The following is a 26,299-nucleotide window of genomic DNA, read 5'->3' on the forward strand; positions in this document are numbered from 1 at the left end:
TATAAGGAAAAAGGCACTACCTGCCCAATTTGTGATTCTAGTTTTTAATCAAAGAAACGAAACGCATTAGTCCAACATTGCCCATTCTTTTTTTGGCCAGCCAATAAATGTGTGAATAGACTACACAACGAAAAGAATTGGTCAGCCAATAAATGTGTGAATATACTAAACAACAAGAAAGAATTGGTCAGCCAATAATATATATATATATAACCAAATTAATTAATTACGATTAATTGATTAAGTAATTTGGTTTCTTGGTTTCTTTTCTTTTTATTAATTCATTTAATTCAGTTATGTTTCAACGTGATTGGAAAATGGGAAAATGGAGATTTTTACCTCAGACAGACAGACAGACACAACGACTAGATGAAAACGTTAAAAAAAAGGAAACATCACTTTCAACAATGAATTTATTTGAAACAGCACGTGTGCGTTCTTTTGTACCACTTAGGCTCTGGAAGCCTCGGCCACGTCGTGAGCTTGGGAACCTTTTTTACGGCTCCAACTTGTCGCAATCAAAGGTGGGATCTTTGGGATTAATACCTGTAATTCATTCATATACTTTGCTTTATTTAAAGCCTAGAGGAGCATTCTAGAACTTAATACTGCATAGAACCACATATTTACTAATACCACAATAATAATAATAATATTAATGAGGAATGCAGTAGCCTACTATAAACAACATAATAATAATAACCTTTATTTTCCTTATTAAGGAAATTTGTCTTACAATGTGTGCATTACACCAAACAGAACATTATAACTAAAGAATACCAAAATGTACATTCACAGCAGACTCACTCATAATTTACATGTGAAATGTTTATATCAGATAGTTTAATTTTATTTAATGATTTTGATTGCCAGGGGAACAAAAGAATTTTTGTGTCTGTTTGTCTTTGCTATCAGTGTCTTGTATCTCTTTTGTATTGTAAAATCCTGACCCAAAGAGTGATTTTTTATTTCAATAATCTTTTCATGTTTCTAATGAATGCTTTTCTGAAACAGCTGCCCAATTTATTTTTATTTTTTTTGGCCAATGAACTTACCAGCAGAATTTAGGATTCTGTGAAGTTTTAAAAAATTTGTAATATATACAACAACCTACTAGCTTTAGCATTACACACTGTCTACATCCACTGTTTTTTTTTCACTCTCTCTCTCTCTCTCTCTCTCTCCATAGCCTATATATATATATGGATCCGCCAGTTTCGTTATTTATTTAAACCTGTGCATCTTAATCTCTCCGACTTATTAGAATTTGTACTTTATTGAAATTATTCATATTGCTGTTACAAAGAATTTAAGTCATTAGTTAACATGCATGACTAGATTGACGAAAAGACACGCGTAATACGTAATTATCTTTTTTTTTTTAAAGTAACGTCTGTATTTTATAAGATAAGATAAGAGCGGCGAATAAAAGATTGTATAATAGACATTGATTGATGGGAATATTTACCAATAAGAGACAAGAAAATGAGTCAGTAGTAATGTTAGCTACAATGTTGCTCACACTTGATGTAGAGAAATGAAGTTTTTTTTTCCAACAAGTGAATGAAAAAATTAAGTTCAAATAGCCCATTATTATAATGTAAGTCCTAGATCCACAGGTTTCTAATCAAAGAATTTCAGGTCAATTTTTCTTTTTTGTTTCATTTCGGTCATGTGGTCCGCGACACGAGCGTTGAAAATAGCCCGCAGACCGAAATAGGTTGGGCATCACTGACCTCAAAAAAAAAAAAAAAAGAGTCTCTACATCACCTGGATGAGTAATGTCTGTTGTCCTGTAAGGTTTCTCCCCTTGCTTCCATGTGCAGTTAGGATCACCTAACTCTTCACCATTGGAACTGCCATCTCCATCTGAGTCTTTTTCACACAGCTCTTTTGTCCACTTTTGAGTGATGAATAAACACAATGTTTTCAAATCTATCTATCTATCTATCTATCTATCTATCTATCTATCTATCTATCTATCTATCTATCTATCTATCTATCTATCTATCTATCTATCTATCTATCTATCTATCTATCTATATATATATCTGTCTGTCTGTCTGTCTGTCCGTCCGTCCGTCCTTCCGCCAGTCCGTCCATCCGTCCATCCGTCCATCCGTCAATCTATCTATCTATCTATCTATCTATCTATCTATCTATCTATCTATCTATCTATCTATCTATCTATCTATCTATCTATCTATCTATCTATCTATCTATCTATCTATCTATCTATCTAACAAACAAACAAACAAACAAACAAACGACTGACAGTGAAGTTTGCTGCCTTTAAATCCAATCCAAACTTGTTGCGTGCAAGTCCTCCCGAAGGGTTAGTGTGACCTACTCCGTGCCATCTTTCCCCAGGTTTGCAAGGATTGGGTAGATTATCTCCGTTAGGGATTAGATTAGCATACCACGGGTGACCGTACACACAGGCCAGAAGCAGCACAACAAGGCAAACAAATCTGTAATATAATATAATATAATATAATATAATATAATATAATATAATATAATATAATATAATATAATATAATATAATATAATATAATATAATATAATATAATATAATATAATATAATATAATATAATATAATATAATACACATTAACGTAGTCAAGATTTTTCGGGCCGAGAAGAAGGGAATAATTTTTCTTTCTAATAAACACACACACAGACATATGTATATTTGTTTTAGATTTTTCTTGTAGGGTTTAACCTCAAAACTCCCCCTTGGCTAGGTTTAGGGCATGAAGGAGGTTAGACCTCAAGTTAGGCTTTGAGGTTAAAAGCATTTGCTTAAAAAAGCAAAAGCAAAAAAAACCAACAACAAACAAACAAAAAAATAACAACTCCATTTAAAAGTGATGTTTTTTTTTTAAAGAAAAAGAAACTGCTAGTAGTGTTAATTTTAAAAAATTAAATGATTAACTTTCAGAAAAGAAAAGAAGGAGCCGTTGCAGTAGAACTTTAAAAATTCTAAAATATCAAAATGTCGGACTTTCAATAATTTTTTTTTAGTTTTGTCATCTAAGCGGGACGGACGGAAAGACGGATGGACAGATACCAAACTAATAACAATAATAAATGTTTGCGATGTGGAATATTTTTCTTTCTTACGTTCTAAGATACATTCGTATAAGTGCTATTTCTTCCCTAGTGCAATTAGACCACTTGTAGGGTTGCTTGAGTCAGCTCAATGAAAACCAGTGATCTAGTAGAGCAGTGGTTCCCAAACTTTTTTCTTTAACGGAACACTTCGCACATTCTGAGTATTTAGCGGAACACTTTGCTTATTTTTTTAGAGAGATCACGTGGTGGCCTACTAGTTAATTATCTCCAGTAGTTCGTGGAACAGCTATTCGGGCCTCATGGAACACTAGGGTTCTGCGGAACACAGTTTGGGAGACAATGTAATAGAGTTTAGATCTCTCATTAATATTCACTAGATTGAAACAATGAAAAGCGTAGGAAGAAATTATCGAATTTCTTTTAAGTTACGCTTGCAATTTGTAAAGAAAGTCATTAAGGGTTATCTGCTTCTGTAGCCACGATTAACGAGGGTGTTATGTGTCAAGTACAAATATCTAGCTTTTAATTTTCCCTAACTAATTACCCACTAGAGCTGGGTGGACTCTAATGCGCCCAAAGATCCCGAAATTTAAAAAAAAAAAAACTAGATCTCAGGATTTGAATCCTGGACCCCCGGCTTGGAAGCCAAGAATTTTACAGCTCAGCCACTGCTGATATAAGTTAAAAATAAGATAAAATTCATTACAAACATCCAGTATACTTACTTCATTATGAAGATTTGTTCTCGACTGTGGTCGAAGTCGCTGAGGTGAAAGTTACCTTTTCAGCAGAATTGCGTTTCTCTTACTTAACCTTTATAACAGTGATCTCTTGAAATAATTTGAGCTCGAGGAGTCTCAAGTGTGTTAAATATGAACCCCTCTTTGAAAACCATTTTAGGGTTACGATGACTTGGACTTAATCCTATTGACTCCCAGTGGAGTACTTTGACGTCGGTCCCTTCTTGGGCGATCATGACCTATTCGTTTCTTGTTCTACTGTTCTTTATGCTTGCTTTGATCTCAGCATTCTGAGTAGACCCCAGTCCAGAGACTTCGTTAAATTATATTGTCAGCTGTGTAAACAATCCAGCCTCATTAGCGTCTTTTATTTTCTTGCTCTAATGGTGTTTTCAGGGCTGCTTCAACTCAGACGGTAGTTTGAGAATTTGTCCAAACATATGTCAAAAGCATTTTTTTTTAGTGAATACCTGGAACGTTTCTGCATTACTATGATGGTGCTAAAGAAAATATTTCACCGAAGAGCGTATTAGTACGTTATTTTTAGGGAATCAAATTTATATCCCATACAGGGATAATATATTTATTGAGAGATTCTGGGTTTGATTGCGTACACAAAAACTTCAGTCTGTGCCTTTAGGAAGAAACTAGCAGTTTGATATTGTGGTGGCCAAATAATAAGCTCGTTAGCTCTAAGCACGTTCACTTCACACCATTCACACGTAGACCACTAATTGGTAAATAATATTTACTTTTTTTATAACCAGTAATGAGCAGTTTAAAACATAATTTTGAAATCATGGATTGGATGCAAGTTTTTTTTTATTTGAAATGTTTTTCCACAATTTAGGACCATCCAAATAATTTACAAGCTGAAAAAATAGAGATGCTTACAAACGTAGATCTGAATAAACGTCTGGTCGAGGAGGTATGCACTTTGGTCGATGGTCCAGAGTTCGAACCAATCGGATTTCCAACCCATAACGTCTTTCAGGAACTTTGCTACGTAATAATCTACTTCTGAAGTCAAGTCTGAGACTTACATACCAAATGAACGGAAAATAAACAACAACCAAACAAACAAACAAAAAACAAACAAATTTATTAATACATAAAAAAGAGCTTATCTAAGGGGAAGAAGTCCACATTTACAACCATATATCTCACCAGTAATTTAGAATTTATGTTTACTTTTCGATACCAAACAAACTAATTGCCAATAAATAATGGACTAATTACTTAAAAAAAATGATTCATATTTTTTTAGGTAAAATAAATAATTGTGGAAATTTTCAGCTCGGTCGGGAATGGGTATGGTAGAAATAACATGTACAGTTATCTAAGGAGATAAAACCCCACATGTTGAGTCATATCTGTTAATACTGAAAAATTATTTCTCCTTGTTATATCAAAAACATTACCAGTCATTAATTAATAAATTGGTTAATTATTTTATGGATCCATATTTTAATAGGCACAATATATTCTAGTGCAAAGTTTCCACTTGATCCGAGAATGTGTATGGGAGAAATACACTTTAAAAATGTGTACCATCCAGGCAGAGTAAGTGGATATATGCTTCGAAAGTACACTGAACGCTTCAGCTACACATTTAGTTTATCCCACTTTTTTTCCCCCATTTGGGACATTCATTTCATTTGAATTGGAAGGCTGTCGTTTCCAAAAAGTCGGCATCCTTACGTTGATTGACTTATGTAGTAAAGCAGAGTAATGGAAACTTTTTTGATAAGACCGAGACCAGTCGTCGTAGTAGGCCATACTAGACCACAGGCTGTTACGTCACAGGGCTGGGTTAAAGCCCACTATGACTATTGGTCTCGATGAATCTCGCTTACTGTGGTATCTTGTTAAGGGAAGCAACTCTCTTTTAAAACCTCGCATTTGACTCATAAACACAAATACGAAGTTCCTAAAAAAAAAAAAAGGAGGAAGTTTAATATTTATAAATAAAACGAAAATCAAATAATGAATAGCATATTTTTATTTATATTTTATTAGTCCAAGCTTCATCTGACGTCATTGTTAGTAGTTTGGTGCTAGGAGTAAAATGCAACAATCACCAACTAGTTTTCAATAGTTCGTGGAACACCTATTCAAGCCTCGCGGAACATTAGTTCTCCTAATTCTCTCCGGCCCAATCGCCACTATAGAGTATCATATATCACAACCATTAATATCCATATAAATTATATAGAAATCGTTGAAAGTACACTCCGGCGAAATTAGGCTAAACATTTTCTCAAATAAGGTATCCATTATACCTGATTGGACAAAAGAACCCGAAATTTAAAACCCCACTTGTCACTAGGATTTGAACCCAGTTCGTAAGCGAAACCACTCAGCCACCTCGCTTCTCAAAAATTAATTAAAATAAAGTTAAGTTCCCCTTTCAGACCTTGCAATGTATAGGGCAGATAATGTAAAAGTTTATGTGGCCCACGGTTAACGAGGGTGTCATATGGCCAGTTCAAAGACAAACTGCCTTAACCTTTCCCAACTAATGTCGGGTACCCAAAATTTAAAATTCCTATCTTCACCAGGATTCGACTCCTCGGTTCCAAAGCCAAGCGCTACCATTAACCACCGCGTTTCCCTATAAATTACTTACACCCCAGGAATCTTTAAAATTTCGTATTATAGAAAATTTTGAACTCGGTACGCTAACATTTTTAGAATCCACTTCTTGCAAGTAGATTAATGATTTTCACCCTTTTTCTCATGACCATAAATAAAATAAAAATCAATCCGAGCACGCAGTTTTAATTAATTACAAGCCAGAGTCGATGTTAGTCTTGTCTCCCTTACAGACTAGTGTTAAGTAAATGTCCACTTACTTGTCCTGTCTTCTAACATGGCCCTACGGAATAGTGCATTTTAAACTATACCTGGGACATGTAGAAGATCCACATACAAGACTTTTAGATTCACGAATGTCAAGCTTTGATCGAGTCATCTGTAGGCACAGCATTTTTTTTAACAACTCATGATAACATAAAGAAACTAGAATAGATCAAAGTAGAGAGCTGTGAGAATTTTAACAAATGAATATGCACATTTCACATAAATAACTTCAGGACAGATGATTAAAAAGGGAATAAACAGAAAGCCTACTGGTTTAGGCGCCAAGTTCAATAAACAGAAAGCCTACTGGTTTGGGCGCCAAGTTCAATAAACAGAAAGCCTACTGGTTTAGGCGCCAAGTTCAATAAACAGAAAGCCTACTGGTTTAGGCGCCAAGTTCAATAAACAGAAAGCCTACTGGTTTAGGCGCCAAGTTCAATAAACAGAAAGCCTACTGGTTTAGGCGCCAAGTTCAATAAACAGAAAGCCTACTGGTTTAGGCGCCAAGTTCAATCAACAGAAAACCTACTGGTTTAGGCGCCAAGTTCAATCAACAGAAAGCCTACTGGTTTAGGCGCCAAGTTCAATAAACAGAAAGCCTACTGGTTTAGGCGCCAAGTTACTCGCCTTTGTCCCTTCTTCCGTTTATGAAAAACAGTTCTGCCAGACCTAATATTTGAGCCAGATGAAGACTAGGCGTTGACTGATTAAAGGTTAGAGATTAGTTAAGACGCAAGCCATTGTATGTATGAGTTAAAGTATAGTTTACCTTTCAGACTTTGCGTTTTATTGGGCAGACGATGCGAAGCTCATTTGTTTCTATGGCCGACTGTTAGTGAGGGTGTCATGTGGCCAGTACTACGACCAACCTCGCTTACATTTTTCCCCAATTAATGTCAGGTACCAACTAGAGCTGGTACTCATTGTGTTCCCATAGTATGAACAATCATGAATGCACTACACTTTGACATTTTCTCTTTGCATAGTTGTAAATTAACGCAATTGAGTCACTCCTCCTAACAGTGGAAGTTAGATTTGATTGTGGGACATCAAAGGGCCTCTTATATCAAGATGTTCTAGACTAGAGTATAGATCCACACCCCTGAAATCTTACTTTCAACCACTAACACGTACATTATAGAAGCTACGAAATTTAGAATCTTCTGTATTTTAAGCCGCGCTCTACGCATGCAAATATTAATCAAGTGAAGACCCATACACAAGGGGATAGCCTATAAATCATAGAAGAGTTTGTCTAAATCAGCTAAGAAAACCAATAACTCCTACTTTACATGTAAAACTAGGTTAACAATTATGGATTCCCGTAAGGTGTGATATACTGCTTCTAAAAGAGGGCTGCAATTTACAAGATAAGAAGATACATGAGCTTTGATACTATTTAATTAAAATGACCTTTCACATAAACTCGGTCATCGTACTTAGCCTAAATCAAATAGCTACTAAATCGCTGTCAATAATTCTATCATGTCGCAGCTTCAGTGTTTGTATATCCCGAAAGCCCTAATCCCCTTATTATTTTATTTAGCCAACAAACATATAATCTTATTTATGCATAGTTTGTCCTCTGTCTATTCCATTAAAAGTCATTAGGCTGTTATTAAAGAATTTCTTGTTAGTATTTTGTTCATTTTGTTTTCCTCCTAATTATGACTTAATGGGCGTGAGTGTTAACGATCTTTTAAAGATATTCTGCCAAAAAGTCTCCCCGCCCATTAAATAATTCGATTCGTAACCCCGGGCCACCAGCACAGAAACTCGATAAGATCTGGACCAGGCGTCTTTTGTAATCAATCAGCCTCCGGGGAAGATAGTCGTAAGACTTAATTAGGTAAGATCTATACTTGATTTGGAAATGATATGCAAAAGACAAGACTGTAGATCGTACCATTCTAATCAGAAGTTGTTAATGCTAAACTCAAGGCCATGGCAATAGTGATTGATGGTTGAGTTGAAAATTTCCTTTCAGCTTTTAAATTTAGTTGAGATTGAAATTTGTTTGCTGAGCTATAAAACATTGAAGTGTCAATGTGATGCTGTATTAACAATATCTTAAAGTAACAGTCTACCAATGTGATGCTGTATTAACAATATCTTAAAGTAACAGTCTACCAATGTGATGCTGTATTAACAATATCTTAAAGTAACAGTCTACCAATGTGATGCTGTATTAACAGCAATCTTAAATACAAATGAAGCTAAACAGTTAACTGAAAACAAACACATTGACATTTTCTCTAACAGAAAGTTTAATACAGCTGACATAGTCTGCTGCGATTATAGTACCTCGCATATTAAAGAGCTCGAGTCACTTAACTTATATGAATTTAAAGTTTCTTCTAGTACTTGAGTGTGCACATAGATACTAAGCCAGCATATCACGTTCTTGGTATGGTCATTACATTAGTATGCCATTAAATTAGTATGTTCAGTATTCTCTTTGAAGTGGATTTAATCTTTCGTTATTACGCTGTAATTATTAAAATGTACTTTATATTTACATTAATGTATTACGTTAGTATTGGCATGACTACTTCTCCTCTGTTCGTCAGCGTTAAAATTTGGATTCGAATATTAGTACTGTTTGTCCAAACTCAAAAGTAGCAAGTTTACTTTATTGAAAATTATCTTTTTAAATGATAAAATAAATAAACCAAACTTTTCTCTTACTGCGATCTATTACTTTCTACTCTTGTGTTCTGTGTATTCATTGATGCTGATAATTAACAAAGGATAGATCACATAGAAAGTCTTGTTTCATCTCCATATTTTGTTTCTAACAGACTAAATATTGAACCATTACAAATCCGGGCTAATTAAACTGGTTAGAGCTCAATTTTTCTTTTCTCTAACAAAAATAAAATTTCTAATAATATTTATTTGTACATATTTTTTTAAAATCGCAGTTTAAAATTTTGTTTGTGAGTTATTTCTCTTAAGGAGCAGCTCATTATATTTCGTCAATCTAAGATAGTCGATAATAGAATTTTGTTTGTTAATAGGTGTTACAGGCGGCATATTCCTAATTATGTTTGAGATTTAATTAAATTAATTACTTCTGTTTACTTGTACTAATTAAAGATCAAATCTTCGCTGTTTATAATTATCAAGGCTTACGATTAGTTTTTCAAATAATGCGATATTAGAATGTTTATTGCTTACTTTATATTATTAGATATGTGAAGACATAATATATCTTAGTGTATACTTTATATATCAAACTGTGTCATTTAAAAATCTAAGCTATAAAATTTTGCTGTAAACACTATGAGAATGAATTAGTCTAGTTTAATTAGTCTAGTATTAGTTTTTTAAATTGTTGACGTTGACCTTTAAAACAAAACGCGCTATTTTTTTTCTGCATTTTTTTTCTAAATTAACTATCTTAAATATAATTGTATAATTTCATTCTGTTTATTTATAAATCTGATATGGCCAATGTAACAGCTATAGTAAAACCAACAGCTGATATCAGCAAAACGGAGTACGCTATTAGTTTGATGTTCGCCACAGTTTGTATGATTATTACATCCATCCTTTCAATAACCGGGACCACAATAAGCATCAAGACATTCTGCCTCATGGGCTTAGACGACGGAATGACCTTCACCTTCTTCGTGCTATCCATAACAGAATTGGCATACAGCGTTTTCTGTTTAGCCATGTCGGTAGCCTCGGTGTTTCACTGCGTGGAACTGACGGCGCCAAAGACGTTATTCATTATAGACCCGTTCAGTCTGCTAATATATTTCGCCAACATCTGCGTCATGGTTCACATGAGCATACAGGTCATTACAACCTTCCTGGCCGTTGCCCGCTGCCTGTGTGTGGTCAAGCCGATTCACTTCAAGAACGCTTTCACAAAAAGAAGGTGCGTAGCTCTCTTGATCTTCGTCTGGGCGTTTTCTCTGGTCAGCTACGCACCGCTGTTTGCCAGCATGTCTATTGTGCCTCAGTTTGATCCAAGGATAAATGTATCACGCCCTAGTCTCTGGCTTTCTCCGAACAGACGATTGGTAAAAGACATCATCTGGACCATTGAGGACGCCACAATTCCTTTTTGCACGGAGATTATCGTCATTGTTTGTGTAATAATAATGGCAGACGGATTGAGACGCGCTGCAAAATTTCGCATGGCAGCATCCAATGCTTCAAACGCGCCCGGTTTCCACGCATCTCAAAAAGTCGGCGGTAAAGAGCTACTTATAATTCGACAAGTTGCATTGATCTCGGCCTTCTACATACTGACCAACACACCAAAAGTGGCCTCTAACTTGTACGGGGTTGTGGTCCCACAGTACACCCTAGGAGGTCAGTACAATAACATCTACCTTGTGGTCTTCGCATTCAGAAAACTGATAGAGACACTCAACTGTTGTGTTAGTTTCCCAGTGTACTTTCAGTGTAATCCCAAATTTAGATCTCTGACATTTCGATGGTCAAATAAATCTTGAAATGTCTTGATACCGTATGAATAATATCCAAAAGAAAAGCCCTGTTTCATAAATGTGTATACAGAGGCTGTTAGTCAACTAACAAAATATTCCATCTTGTAATATAATGTATACATTTATAAAAGAGATCTAAAAGAAAAATCTAAACTGTACAGGTATACATAACTTCTTTCGTTGTCATTCCAATGGTCAAAGAAATCGAATGTGTAATTGCATTACTTGACATTTGAAAACAAAGTTAAACTATTTGAAATATGTTTCAAAGCAAATAAATAACAGAAAAAAATGCTCAAATTTTCCATTTAGTTCTTCTTTGTAGTCAATCGTATAAATAAGATATTTTTTTATTTTTTTTTATATTAGTTCGTTTAAAGACATAATTTTATTTTGCTGATGGACATCTGCAGTGCTGCACTAAGCTGTAATGTGAAACCACATTTCTTATTCCAAATGCTAGGACTAAGTCGTACACGTTCTTCTACTTCCCTAGGGCCAAAATAGCAATCAACGTGTCAAATGAATGAGCCATGAAAACCAACAACATAGCAGAGTTCAAGTCTTTAACTCTTTCTCTCTGTAACAATTTTCATTGTTTCGATCATATTTTTCGCTTTGCTCATTTGTATTTCACTACCTAACATATCGTATCTTATCTTATATAATACAGACGTTACTTTTAAAAAAGAAGATGATTACGTCGTACGCGTCATGCATTTAGTCATGCATATTGACCAATGACCTAAATTCTGCTAAGTCACTGGTTTTCCTGACTAGCTCAAGCAACCCATTCCATGCTCTAATAACACTAGGGAAGAAGGAGCATTTGTACAAATTTGTCCTAGCATATGGAACGAGGAATGTGCCTTTATCTTTGTGTCTTTCTGAGTATTTTATTAGATTTTGTATTTGAAGTTTATGGTTCAGTGTTTAATGTAGCCTATAATTGCTACTTTACTTTTGAGTCTTCTGTCCTGAAGGCTTTCTAAATTTAGTGATTTTACTAAAGGTGTTACTCTAGTCAAATTTTGTGTCTGTTTCTTAATGTTTTTTTGAGCTGAGGGGTTAGGGTGACCTAAAAAATATATATATATAGGTTAAATGTTTCACGGCTATTAAAAAAGTTAAATGTTTCAGAGCCAGTGGCGTAGCTAGGGTATATGATGCCCTAAAAAAAAATCGAAATAAACTGCAAAAAAGACTTGTTTTTTTTTTTCAAAATAACATGTATTCATTATTAGAGTATTTCTAACAAAAATTTTAGTATTCAAACATTATGTGAAAAGTCTTCAGGCCAATCTCCAATGTCGTAATATCCTTTTGTTTTTTTTAACCAAAAAGCTCAAGGGAATAGGAACTTAATACATACTGAGGTAAAGTTTGAAGCTCTCAAAGCCTGATGCCCCATGCGGCCCGCACCACCCTCACGTGGCTAGATACGCCTCTTTTCACACTCTACTCAATCAGCTTGTTAAGTAACATCACATATTCAATGATAATCCAACGACAAACGCACATTTGTATGAAACATTCTCACGATAAACTAATATCTAGTTTGTTTAACTCTTTCTCTCCTAATTGACGATACCATCGACACATTAAATTATTTTTTGTGGTTTTATAAACATTAATCTAATTAAATTCTATGCTAAATAAACTATTGTCTGATCACAAAGTTCTATAGAAGTTTAATCATAACAAGGTAGTGAACTAGAAATGAGCAAAGGAACAGCTCCGTAGGATCATGGGAAATAATCACGGAGAGATAGAGTTAATTGAACTTCACTGTCCGGAGCGTTCGTTTCACTGGAAATGACTGTGAACGTAGACACTAGTGAAAATCTCTTTCAGAACAAACACACTGTTCAATCAGGCTGGAGATGTGATGGAGCTCTTGCTTGCTTTTGCTGACCTAGAATGTCAAGAGCCTACCACCTGAACTCTACCTGTTACTTTCAAATTTCTAGGATAAGAATCTAATTTAAGGACTGTCTAGAATGGGAACTGTGAAATGACTTATAGTTCATAAAAAGCATACGATTGTCTACCATTTCTACAACAATAACATATTAATATATATTATTTTTTAGTTCCCGCAGACACAAATTACACACATATCCTACATCAACGCACTCTGTCTGTCTGTTAAAACGTTTTTACGCGTAATTTCTCACTCACACTATCACGGATCAAGCTGAAATTGCGTTCACAATCATTTCTTTTACCTGACTAAACAGGAATCAATATTATTATTACTGTTAATTAATTATTTTGCTTGATCAAGCAAGGGAAAGCAATTGTACTTGACTAATGTGGTATTATAAGTTGAATTAGTCCTTTTTTATACTTTGTATGTCGCCGCTTCAAAGTTTGAATCTAACAATAAATAGCTATAAAACCTTATATTTTCATAAGTAATTAGCTAGCGCAGTGATTAATGTGTTGGCTTGAAGTAGCTTAATTAGCCTTGAGCCCTAGTCTTTCTATTCAGGTCTTTCAACTGATTATAAAATAAATGCTTTTAAAATGCAATCACAGTACAATTCAAGAATATAATCCCCTTCTTTTTTACTGACTAGTCCAGACAAGAGATAGAGCCATGACGTATCAAGAAACCTAAAATCATGAAATTGCACCAAACTAAAATAATTGGTAAAAATATTTCTAATCGGACAAACGTTGATACAACAACGCTTAAAAGCTTTTTTTTAAAAAATTATTTTTATTTTATTTTGTTTTTAAAGTCTTTTCCCTCTCACTTTCAAACCAAAACAACAACGAAAACAACAAAAACAACAACAACAACAACGACAACAGCAACAACGACAACAGCAACAACAAAAAACAACAACGTCAACAGCAACAACGACAACAACAAAAAACAACAACAACAACGACAACAGCAACGACAACAACAAAAAACAACAACAACAACGACAACAGCAACGACAACAACAAAAAACAACGACAACAACAACAAAAAACAACAACAACAACATCAGCAACAACAACAACAACAGACAACAACAACAACAGAGTATTCAACAGTGAAAAAAAATCCAAGACAATTGTTAGGAACTGAAGTTTTATTCACAATGAAGACATTTGGATGGACCTACGTTAAGTTCGCTATTCAACTTTGGCCAAACCAAATACTTTGCAAAATTTCAATAAGCGAGATGTTAGCAGACTACACAAACATACACTTCTACTTGCTACTCAAATTATTGCCATCAGTATATAAGTACACACTTTGTACACAGCAGCTCTCTTGTACTGACACATGTCAAACAAACATTTTAATTGAAACAATAGAGACAAATGAATTTAATATAATCACAATGGTGTTTTAGCTCTATCCAAAAATGAATCTATCTCAACATGTTGGAAAGGTCTCTGAATTTCTAAACGAACAAAGAAGTCAAATAAAGATAGATATCTTCTTATAAGTAATACAATTGTGATACTACATCAGTTTGAACAAATTTCTTAAGATAAAGATTCCTTTTAAACTAATCAATTATATTGTTTTTAAAGCTGCATTCCATAAGCTAGTCAATGAACATGTCCCAAAAAATGTTTCCTTTTTAGACATTGTAATCTATAGGGCAGATGATGTTAAGGTCATTTGTTTCTTTGGCCAACGGTTTACGACCAGGGTACCATGTGGCCAGCACAACGACCAACAGCCTCTACTGTCCCAACTTAAGTCTGGTAACATTTAGAGTTGGGTGGAATCAGGGGCGCCATAAAAAAAAAACGAAATCCAAAAGCCCAGTCTTCACCGAGATTTGAACCCAGAATCCCAGGTTCGGAGGTTAAGCATCTAACCAGTCAGCCACCGCGAGCCATTGAACAACTCCAAAGTGCTTATAATTGATGATATTTTGTAACTTAAGATGACGATTAAGAAGATTTTTTTAACAAAAAGGGGCAACAATAGCTGAGAATGGTTTCAGACAGTTAGAGAGCTTTTACAAAGGCCGCTAAACACGCCAGGGAAAAGGCCCAGACGAAGATCAAGAGAGCTACGCACCTTCTTTTAGTGAAGGCGTTCTTGAAGTGAATCGGCTTAAACACGCACAAGTCAGTCTCAGATGACAAAACGAATTATAAGCACCCAAAGGAGTCAAAGGCTTTGAGTTACAGAATACGTCAATACCAGGTAGGTCTGCATAGACACTTGAAATACTGCAGGCTTACTTAATCATCAGACTGGAAAAAAATCTTTCAAGCTCATAGTACAGCAACATTTTTAAACAAAGATTCATAAACTCTGTTTGTCGCGTTTTATTTTTAATTCGCTCGTTAGTATTAGGTCAAATCTCAGCAGTAAAATTTGTATTTTGGAGAAAGAAATTGTTATGGGTTGATCCACCCAGAGCTTGTTAGTTTTGCATCAGTGTATAAACGATAGTACCTGTAACAGATTACTCCAACTGAATCTACTAGAAAGAAAAAAAAAAACCACACACACAAACAAAAACGAATGAAAGCTCATTGTTCATCTTCATTTTCGTTATTCACTTGCACCACATTCTTTCTTGATCTTGGCAAAAAGAAATGCACAAAGCTAGAGCAGTGGTTCACCTGATGCCAGAACTCCACATTCCAGCACACGCCTGGAATTCCACAGACACTTAGAGTCTTAGATGGACTATTGCCAGCAATATACAATACATCTCGGAAGATAAAAGCTCCACGTAGGATGATGTCAAACGACCACAGACGCTCCAATAAAGTGAAAGCAGTGCCTTTATCTTGAGACCTCAAAACCTGGCTCAAGGAACCATCTCTTTGTAGGACATATTGGCCATTCTTGTTTCGGAAACTGACTAAATATTTGGCTGAACCTTGAAGAGTTCCAGACCTAGTCCATTCAATATCTGGCACTTGTAAAGAATATACTTCTGACATTTCGTCGGTGTCCGTCGAACAGAAAACCAAAATACTTTCTTCAAAGTCCACAGCACTTTCTGGGTTGTGCACGGTGCTCGGCATTTTGATCTCTCCATGAAAAACGGGAAAATCTTCCGGCTTCAAGCACTTTATGCTTTCGTTGTCGATGTCTATAAAATAGATAAACTCCCCATAAGACACGACGATAAAGTTCGTCCCTGGTATATCAGCGATAAATTTCCATTCAGAATTTTTATAACAGAAGATTAGACTTTCGCTGCCAGAGCTGCACACAGCGTACAGCTGGTCATTAAAAACTGTCAAATTATTGATTCTTGACAGGAGCGGACATCTTGGAAGCTTTTTCCATATATTTTTTGAGAGAATAAGAACACTGACTTTATCCCCGTTTGCCAATGCCCCAAGATACCTTACACTGTTTTCACTTCTATGGATGACGTAAGAAGGCCAGTATCCATGCGATTTTCTTGCTATCTGAAAGTCAATGCCTTCGGAAATAACGCGTTTCGCTTCTGGATTAATTTCACACAAATGGTGATTACTAAGCTCTTCAAGGCATTTAAGGCTGGCCAAACCAAATCTAGAGGCTCTTAAAAGCTTAGAGAGCTTGGACTCACTATGTTTAAATTGTTTTTCTTCCTCACATGAAACTTCTAATCTTGTTTTTCCTGTTTCGCTGAAGGACACATCCATATCTTCCACGAAGCATCTCTCGTTTTGCATGTCTCTATTTGCTGCCCATTGGAAAATTGCAAGCAAGACTGTGTCTTCTTTCTCAACGCATAACTCATCGTGCTCCACTAGAAACATTAAATCTTCATACGTTAAAATCCTGGTCAAGCCTTCAGTGTAGACACTTTCAAAACATTCCAGCGTGTAGTTTAAGGCTTCTGTGAGAATGAAGCTAGAGCCATAGAGACAAGCCCTTGTGTAGATGGCCTCAAGCGTATGGTCGTTAATTAAACATCCTAGCACCCGTTCATGGTGTTGAACGAGTAAGGGAATCTGCAAGACGTAAACAGCGTCCCAGAGTTCCAGCATGTTCTCTAGCGAAGTTAGATCATGTTTTCCCTCTAACATGATCAGAAATTTCATAAATGTTTCAGCGGACAGGTGTTTCTTTTGTTCAATGTTGTGTTTGCCTCCAAGGAAATGTAACAGACCTGCCATGATTGAATGGTTAAAATGAAAGCCCTTATTTTCGATGATCACCTCCTTTTGAAGATGCTCATTGCCATTAAAACCTAGGGCTGGTGGAGAGAGGTTGGAATAAAAAATAAAAGAAATATTTAATCGTATACACATTTAAAAAGTAATTACAAATAGTTGAATACATTATCATGCAGTGAAGTGAGGTAAGCGTATCCCCAGGGGTACGGGAAGACTTTGGAGAGGGTATGCGTTGCATCTCATTAACTATGTTGATTTTCTAAAATACCCATTTATTGTGTTGTGTTAATAAATTAAAGTGTGGTGGGGGGGGGGGCGAGGGGTACTCTATTTTACAACAGATATAAAAGGGGTACACATAGGTCAAAAGTTTGGGAAACACTGATGTAGAGCAAAGGTACAAAGTTCTTTCTGTCCTAATACCATAAGAACATGGGACTCGTTGACTGAATCCTTGTACCATAAGAACATGGGACTCATTGACTGAATCTTGGTGCCATAAGAATCTGAGACTCGTTGACTGAATCTTGGTGCCATAAGAACATGAGACTCATTGACTGAATCCTTGTACCATAAAAACATGGGACTCGTTGACTGAATCTTGGTGCCATAGGAACATGAGACTCGTTGACTGAATCCTTGTACCATAAAAACATGGGACTCGTTGACTGAATCTTGGTGCCATAAGAACATGGGACTCGTTGACTGAATCTTGGTGCCATAAGAATCTGAGACTCGTTGACTGAATCTTGGTGCCATAAGAACATGGGACTCGTTGACTGAATCTTGGTGCCATAGGAACATGAGACTCGTTGACTGAATCTTGGTGCCATAAGAACATGAGACTCGTTGACTGAATCTTGGTGCCATAAGAACATGGGACTCGTTGACTGAATCTTGGTGCCATAAGAACCTGAGACTCGTTGACTGAATCTTGGTGCCATAAGAACATGGGACTCGTTGACTGAATTTTGGTGCCATAGGAACATGAGACTCGTTGACTGAATCTTGGTGCCATAAGAACATGAGACTCGTTGACTGAATCTTGGTGCCATAGGAACATGGGACTCGTTGACTGAATCCTGGTGCCATAAGAACCTGAGACTCGTTGACTGAATCTTGGTGCCATAGGAACATGAGACTCGTTGACTGAATCTTGGTGCCATAAGAACATGAGACTCGTTAACTGAATCTTGGTGCCATAGGAACATGGGACTCGTTGACTGAATCCTGGTGCCATAAGAACATGAGACTCGTTGACTGAATCCTTGTACCATAAGAACATGGGACTCGTTGACTGAATCTTGGTGCCATAGGAACATGAGACTCGTTGACTGAATCCTTGTACCATAAGAACATGGGACTCGTTGACTGAATCTTGGTGCCATAGGAACATGAGACTCGTTGACTGAATCCTTGTACCATAAGAACATGGGACTCGTTGACTGAATCCTGGTGCCATAAGAACCTGAGACTCGTTGACTGAATCCTGGTACCTTAAGAACATGGGACTCGTTGACTGAATCCTTGTACCATAAGAACATGAGACTCGTTAACTGAATCAGCCACGAGAGCCTTTGACATTAGACTTTAAGTCTCTAATTAACATGCACGACTTAATTAACATACGGATACGCCTAGTACGTAATGAGCTTCTCTAAAGGACATCTGTAATGTGTAAGATACGCCGATGTTTCCCTGTCTCATCCTTGGTAATATTCTCTATGTTCCTGTTTCGCACTCCTTGAGCTTATTTGAAAGTAAACTCCCTCTGGTGTGGAATTCTATCCATTCTAGAATTAATAAATACACTTACATTTCAAATCTATTTCATCATCGCAACAACACATATTTTTAGTTGCACAATTTCAAATGCTATTATTTTTTACTTATATCAGGCTTGTCTTCGAGTCCTAAGATTAAGGAAGGTTGCAGTATTTTACGTGACTACGCAGCCCCAGCTGCGACCATCATGTTTCGCTACCATCCACCGCACATCTGTCATCGGCAGTGGATTATCTTTACTGTCTTTCTGTCTATTTTAAATTAATGTTTACTAATCACATATAACTACATTGTATGAATGTAATATACTCAAGATAAAAGCGCTTCTATACATATAAAATGTTTACTAAAAATAGGCTTAGATAGATTGACTAGTTTGAAAGCATTCAATACAATCTAATAATAAATTATTAATAAAACAGTTTATAACTCTTTTAACATTTATTCTGTATGGGAGACGACCACACAGCAAAGCGAGACTAATCTTCATATAAGGAGGCGTAGCAAGGTACCAGTGTGCCCTGGGTCAAGAATATCTTAGTGGACACGAATGTAAAGTGAGACAAAACAATTGAATAATTTTAATATTACGGTACAATGTTATTTAACTTTAGTGAGGCCAATATTTAAACATGCATCCTCTTTTTGGGACCCCAAAACTCGAGAAAACATAAAGAAACTAGAATGAATAAAAAATAGAGCATTGAGATTTAAAACAAACGAATATTCCAGTTTAATTAGAGTAACACCATTAGTAAAATCACTTAACTTAAGAGACATTTCAGGACAGAGGAATAAAAAGTAAAGTAGCTATAATACATAAAACACTAAACCATAAAAAAAAGAATAAGAAAACCTAATGAAATACTCAGAAAGACACAAAGATAAAGGCAAATGTAATATTTCATACGAAACAATCATTCGTACAAGTGCTCCTTCTTCCCTAGTGCCATGGATTGCCTGAATCAGCCAGGAAAACGACTTAGCAGAGCTTAAGCCATTGATTAAATCCATGACTAGATTGACACATGAAATGCGTAGGAAGTAATTATCTTCTTTTTCTGAAGTAACGTCTGAAATATATATATAGATGGTACGTACTTGATATGTCTTTATGAAAGGCTTCCTTAAAGGATTCCATCCATGAACAATATTCCATGGCAATATCGTCTGGGTCAAATGTGAATAGAGAATGGTGCCATCATATAATTCTGTGTCGTTTGCACTTGAAATGAAACTGGGCATTAACGACTCAGACATGATGACAATAGTTTATGTTTAAATCTGTTAAGTATTTGTGAAACAATTGACATTGATAGTTCGGTAAAATACTTTGAATTGGAAAGTTGATTCTGAAAGTCTTCTCTTAATTCTTGAATTTGAATTTTTTCTTCACAGTAATTAGTCGTAGGGTTATCAAATTCCCTTATAACTTTCCGCAATGGTGTAGTGCAAAAAAACAACAAAAAAACAACAACAACAAAAAAAAAACCCAACTGTATGAAAAGCCCAAGATCGCGCTATTTCAGCAGCCTCATTTCACACCCTCTAAAAAGTCATTTCTCCAATAAATTACTTCAATCCAGATCTTCTCCAGTTGACTTTCTGTTTTATGTAGGTCTTTCTGCTTATTTTCAAACATTCTTGACAAAACTCTGACTGCGCTATTACAATTATTTACTTAACAATAAACTGAACAATGTTACCGAATTTTCTAATTTAACTCTAAGTGCTGCAGCTTCCAGGCGATCTAATCTGCTTGAGGAACACAAAATAATTTATGTTAACAGCTTTAGTACATCAAAGTATCGGAGTCTCATTGCCGTTAGAAAATCATTCCTTGATGACCAACTTGTTGGCATTTTTTTTTTTTACTTTCCTATAAATTGTGCTTTCCAAATAGAATCAAGACGTGACCATCTTGAGATTATGTGAGCAAAATAAAACACAAACTATGTCATACTAAGTCATACTAAGTCATACTAAGTCATACTAAGTCATACTAAGTCATACTAAGTCATAGAAATCTGCAACGTCTTTAACATTGCAGACTTAATCGTTTCAGACCAAGTTTAGGTTGCGGTTAGCACAATGCACATAAAGCTCCAGCAGCTGCTTTTGATGAAATAATGCTTATGGCCATTGTACTGTCCACTAATATTGGAAGCATCATCTCTTTTTGAATCTGTGAGGCTTTGTTTTCCTATCACATTTCAATACTCATAGCAATTTTAAATAAAACCTGGCACAGGTATATAGTCTAATTATAGTGATGTTAACTTTTTGATAGAACTATGAACCAAATACTAAGCATTGGTCAGAGAAATATTTAATGCTTTTTTTTTTTGGTTTGCTGATTAAACCTAATCCTTTTTTTATTCTGCTATAATCATTACATAAACATTTTTTTTACACAACACAAAGCAATATAATAAAAAGCTACCCATGACGCGATCGTCCCAATAGAATGTTGAACACTATTTTACAGTTCTATTTCGAAGGATAGGATACAATAGTTCTGTTAATCCCAGCTGTTGAGACAGCTTGCTACTCATAAATCATAGTTGAAAGTCAATTAAGATATCAACTCAGTTTAAAACTTCAAAATACTGCTACGGATCTCGTAAACAAAAATACTTAGTTAAAGATTTTAAATAAAAAAGAAAAAAGAAACATATTGAGCTTTGAAAAAAATGAATAATTAGTAGCTGTGTTTAAATTTAAATTCGTGATCATCAGGACTATCCCTATAGTAATACTATCAATGGTTTATACAGGGAAAAAAAGAAAGGGAAGAATTGGCAAAAGTTATCACCTTAAACGCACAATTAGTGCTTGCCACCACTACAATGAACTTAATGGAAAGCAGTTACTTACATTGAAGCAACCCAAGACGCTGTTACTCCATTTCTAGCTTATAACACGGCTCAATGTTTTTAAGTTAATATGGCATGCTATATTTCTTCTTGAAACTGTCAGGTAAAGTTGAGCCTTCGGCTCTTGGAAATCTGGCCAGCAAAAGTGAAGAAGAGCTCCCTCTCACCGGCCTGAATGGGAACAGTGTACACTGTTCTGTCTGGCGGGGTGTCAGACTCGAGGCCTCTGCGTACAGCGGGACCCCTGCCATTTTCTTTTTCTATACCAGGCTAACCGTGCAGGACACGCCAAAATGTAACGACCCCTTGAGGCAATCATGATTAAAGAAAGTCAAGAAACATTGCGTTAGTCAAGACTCTTTGAAATGTTGTCTCCTTCATAAAGCTTTATTTGATTATCATTGAGACGCCTCTCAAGAAATTAATATACATTTTAAAACGTTCTTATTAGAAGATGGAGACAAATCTTTAAAAGGAAATATTAATTGCTAATAATGCCATTTAATTTAGTTAATATTTACCATGGGTTGATATTTAAAATAAAAATACTTTTTTTTTATCCCTTTACAAAGAAATTGACCTGCTGTCAGGACGTCATGCCATCTGGGGGAGGGGGGGGCGCCTTGCAGTTTGAGAAATGCGGGATTAGATCTTGACTATATTTAGATTATAGCATGGCTACATTTTGGTTAAACTAGATCTAGATTATGTCACTAAGAAATCAATTAATAATTCGTAAGTATTTACTTCCAACGCATGATACAATGGGAGTTCCACTAATATTTTCCATAGATTATTGTAGTTCTTTCCGAATCTAGTCTGATAGATGAATTGCTCAGTATTTTTGGCTCTTTTTAGATCTTACTTGTCGCTTCCGGATTTCGTAGATTAGGACCTATATATATATGTAAATATCAAAGCCAATTAAAAAAATAGTTTTAAAGCGAGTATTCAACACGGTGTCCTATAGTCTTGAGTTTAGAATTCCCAATAAATTGAATATTTTAAAACCAAAATAACTATGAAACACGTTTTGAAAGGGTTAATCTGTGTGATAGGCTGACTAACGATACAGGCCAGCGTGTGGTCAATTGTGTGAAGGGAAGATGAAAGTACGAAGAAAGTTTTGCTGGTACTAACTGGTCCCATGCGAATCACCCCCGACATAGTCATGGCATCATACAAAAAATGATGTTTTAGCAGACCAAGTAGGGCTCTATACGGTACTTTCTCTAAACACATTAATCAAATAATATTAACGATAATAATAATTTTACCACCACAAAAGAGATACAAGACACCGATAGCAATGACAAACAGACACAAACACTCTTTTGTTCCCCTAGCAATCAAATCATTAAATAGAAACAATTTGATATAAAGTTTTCACATGTAAATTATGAGTCTTGTGTGAATGTATATTTTGTTTCTTTCTAGTTATAATGTTTTGTTTGGTGTAATGCACAAATTGTAAGACTAATTTCCATATAGACAATAAAGATTATTATTATTATTATTATTATTATAACACATTAGGCTTTGAGATTAGGCCTAAACATTTATGGAAGTTATCCAAAATAACTATATACCCCATTGTTATATCAACCGAGGGGATAATAGCAACTGACCTCACAGATACCTTCAAGGCCCTTAACATTCCTGAGAACATTCTAGTTGCCTATCAGAGGGCGGTACTGCTACAGACCTGCCACATCACCAGAAAATTCCCAGTGGAAACTGATAAAGGGTCTACAATGCAATTTGTTTCCTTTTAACGAAACTCGACCCTGGTAGCGCCAGAGAAGGAATACTCTTTCGTTTCTAGCATAATAATCTTTATTATCCATAAGGAGATTTGTCATAAATAATGATATTTGAAAATTGTTAGTGGTAGTGTTGACCTAAGACGTTATCATGGACTATGTTTCTATAACTTTAGAAAGGTAATGGTTCTGAAGTCTTAATACCCTGGAGAGGAGTTTACACTGCATAGCATGGCATCGTTGTGAAAGAACACATTCAATAAAGGGTTGTGATTTGGTTTACCAGCGTGAGATTTAAACGAACGTGATTTTATTTAAAAAATTAATACTAGTGGCAATGTTTTCGGATCCGAAGATGAACTAATGAGTACTGTCTTTCAAAAGACTACGCCGTTAGGGTTAAGATGTACATAATCTGACAAATCAAATGCAGAAAAAGCGGTTGTTCGCCGGAGGGTCAATTAAAACATTTCGTTTTGTCTTTTGCACCCATCTTTGGTAAGGGCTTTTCTTTGGATGGGTGTTCGACACAAGGCAGTTTTCCAATGGTAGTTAGGCTCCTTTACTGTCTGAACCGGCCTCCATCAAAACATGGTTAATTGTAATGTACTCTGCTCTGCATGCAAATACTTCAGAGGCGCGATGGCTGAGTGGTAAAGCCTTAGTCTTTGAAGCGATAGTGAAAACTGGTATTTTTTTTATTTCGGTATATTTAGGAGGACACTGATTTCACACAGCTCTAATGAGTACTTGACATTTGTTGGTGACATGCACAAGAAAAAAGATTACTTTTTTTAAAACAACGCTTATCAAAGGGAAGGAACCCCTCATTACTGCCATTTATTTGAAAGTTTCAGGATTTAGCTCCCTTTCTTTCGACTCTGAATAGTTATGGAAAATTTCGACTTGATCCGAGAATGGGAAGAGGGAGAAACAAACGTGTCAATACGTTAGATGGGGATTAAATCCGGTTATTTCCCTTATTTCGATGTCAAGTACAAACATTTATAAACATCAATTAATTTAGTAATTGGTAATGTTTTATTTGATTCATGTTTTGTCAGGTACAATAAATAATTGTGCAACGTTTCAACTTGATCCGAGAATTGGGAAAACCATATGTTGAAACTTTTTACCAGACAGACAGAGTGAGTTGATATAAGCTTTGTAAAAAGTAAAGGCTGTTGGTCGTTGTGCTTGCCAAATGTCACCCCCCATTAACCTTTATTTGTTTATTAAGGAGGGAAGGGAGGTACCCTTTCTGAAAACGTTCACATGGCGTTAGGTACCTTCTTTAGAGCACCGTATCAGAAACCCCATTAGTTAACGAACATGCTGAGATGACTCCCTTAGAGCACGTGAAAGGAAGCGGGCAGTGAGTTTTAATCTCGCCTTGTCCCCGTACAAGGACAGACCCGATGCCGCACATGGACCAGTTATCTCTCATATTTTTGTCCCGATCGCCCTTTATGCATGTCCTAACTCAGTTAATAGTCAGTACCAGGTGGCCGAGCCTCGCTCAGAGGAATAATCTATTAACGAAAAATATTTACCCGAAATTATTTTTTACACGCGTAGGACGTATTGTATTTGAAAAGGTAAGATAAGATAATCTGACCTAGTAACCTGGTCATTCTCACGCACTACCCTTGGCCAACATTACTGACCCCTCCCTTTCTAGTTGCCAGCCAACGTGTGTGTTGGAATGTGGCTAAAAGTCCGATCTTTACTTTGAAAAGCTGATTACATTTAAAGCAGTATTGAGCTTCTTAAAACTCGTCTTTTATTATTGCTGGTCGTTGTCTTTTGTCATTGCTGGTTGTTGTCTTTTGTCATTGCTGGTTGTTGTCTTTTGTCATTGCTGGTTGTTGTCTTTTGTTATTGCTGGTTGTTGCCTTTTGTCATTGCTGGTTGTTGTCTTTTGTCATTGCTGGTTGTTGTCTTTTGTCATTGCTGGTTGTTGTCTTTTGTCATTGCTGGTTGTTGTCTTTTGTTATTGCTGGTTGTTGCCTTTTGTCATTGCTGGTTGTTGTCTTTTGTCATTGCTGGTTGTTGTCTTTTGTCATTGCTGGTTGTTGTCTTTTGTCATTGCTGGTTGTTGTCTTTTGTTATTGCTGGTTGTTGCCTTTTGTCATTGCTGGTTGTTGTCTTTTGTCATTGCTGGTTGTTGTCTTTTGTCATTGCTGGTTGTTGTCTTTTGTCATTGCTGGTCGTTGTCTTTTGTCATTGCTGGTTGTTGTCTTTTGTCATTGCTGGTTGTTGTCTTTTGTCATTGCTGGTTGTTGTCTTTTGTTATTGCTGGTTGTTGCCTTTTGTCATTGCTGGTTGTTGTCTTTTGTCATTGCTGGTTGTTGTCTTTTGTCATTGCTGGTTGTTGTCTTTTGTCATTGCTGGTTGTTGTCTTTTGTCATTGCTGGTTGTTGTCTTTTGTCATTGCTGGTCGTTGTCTTTTATTATTGCTGGTCGTTGTCTTTTGTCATTGCTGGTTGTTGTCTTTTGTCATTGCTGGTTGTTGTCTTTTGTCATTGCTGGTTGTTGTCTTTTGTTATTGCTGGTTGTTGCCTTTTGTCATTGCTGGTTGTTGTCTTTTGTCATTGCTGGTTGTTGTCTTTTGTCATTGCTGGTTGTTGTCTTTT

The 26,299-nt window shown here is 35.8% G+C and overlaps 2 protein-coding genes across 2 annotated transcripts; both read right to left on the reverse strand.

The window, feature by feature from the left end:
• Nucleotides 1–395: 395 nt before the first annotated feature.
• On the reverse strand, nucleotides 396–3,929 carry LOC106071208 (temptin-like). Its single transcript, XM_056034188.1, has 4 exons — nucleotides 3,804–3,929; nucleotides 2,276–2,471; nucleotides 1,771–1,900; nucleotides 396–546 (listed from the first exon to the last, which is right to left on the reverse strand). The coding sequence occupies exons 1-4, from the start codon at nucleotides 3,806–3,808 to the stop codon at nucleotides 497–499; spliced, it is 381 nt and encodes a 126-aa protein (XP_055890163.1). The 5' UTR covers nucleotides 3,809–3,929; the 3' UTR covers nucleotides 396–496.
• A 9,983-nt stretch (nucleotides 3,930–13,912) lies between these two features.
• LOC129927002 (uncharacterized) lies at nucleotides 13,913–22,806 on the reverse strand. Its single transcript, XM_056034077.1, has 2 exons — nucleotides 22,648–22,806; nucleotides 13,913–17,319 (listed from the first exon to the last, which is right to left on the reverse strand). Exons 1-2 carry the CDS (start codon nucleotides 22,688–22,690, stop codon nucleotides 15,647–15,649), a joined length of 1,716 nt encoding a protein of 571 aa, XP_055890052.1. The 5' UTR covers nucleotides 22,691–22,806; the 3' UTR covers nucleotides 13,913–15,646.
• Between the last annotated feature and the right edge of the window lie 3,493 nt (nucleotides 22,807–26,299).

This window comes from Biomphalaria glabrata, chromosome 6, assembly GCF_947242115.1.
Source record: "Biomphalaria glabrata chromosome 6, xgBioGlab47.1, whole genome shotgun sequence".
In the NCBI taxonomy this organism is placed as follows: Eukaryota; Metazoa; Mollusca; class Gastropoda; family Planorbidae; genus Biomphalaria; species Biomphalaria glabrata.

What these genes read in the sequence shown, in the direction of transcription:
- LOC106071208 (XM_056034188.1), bottom strand. An exon ending in TAAAGGCAGCAAACTTCACT is followed by an intron (nt 1,901 to 2,275) that starts GTCAGTCGTTTG and finishes ATCACTCAAAAG; the next exon opens with TGGACAAAAGAGCTGTGTGA. An exon ending in AACAGACATTACTCATCCAG is followed by an intron (nt 547 to 1,770) that starts GTGATGTAGAGA and finishes AATGAATTACAG; the next exon opens with GTATTAATCCCAAAGATCCC.
- LOC129927002 (XM_056034077.1), bottom strand. Translation starts at nt 22,690, where the DNA reads ATGGAAAATATTAGTGGAACTCCCATTGTATCATGCGTTGGAA. An exon ending in CATTGTATCATGCGTTGGAA is followed by an intron (nt 17,320 to 22,647) that starts GTAAATACTTAC and finishes TCTCTCCACCAG; the next exon opens with CCCTAGGTTTTAATGGCAAT.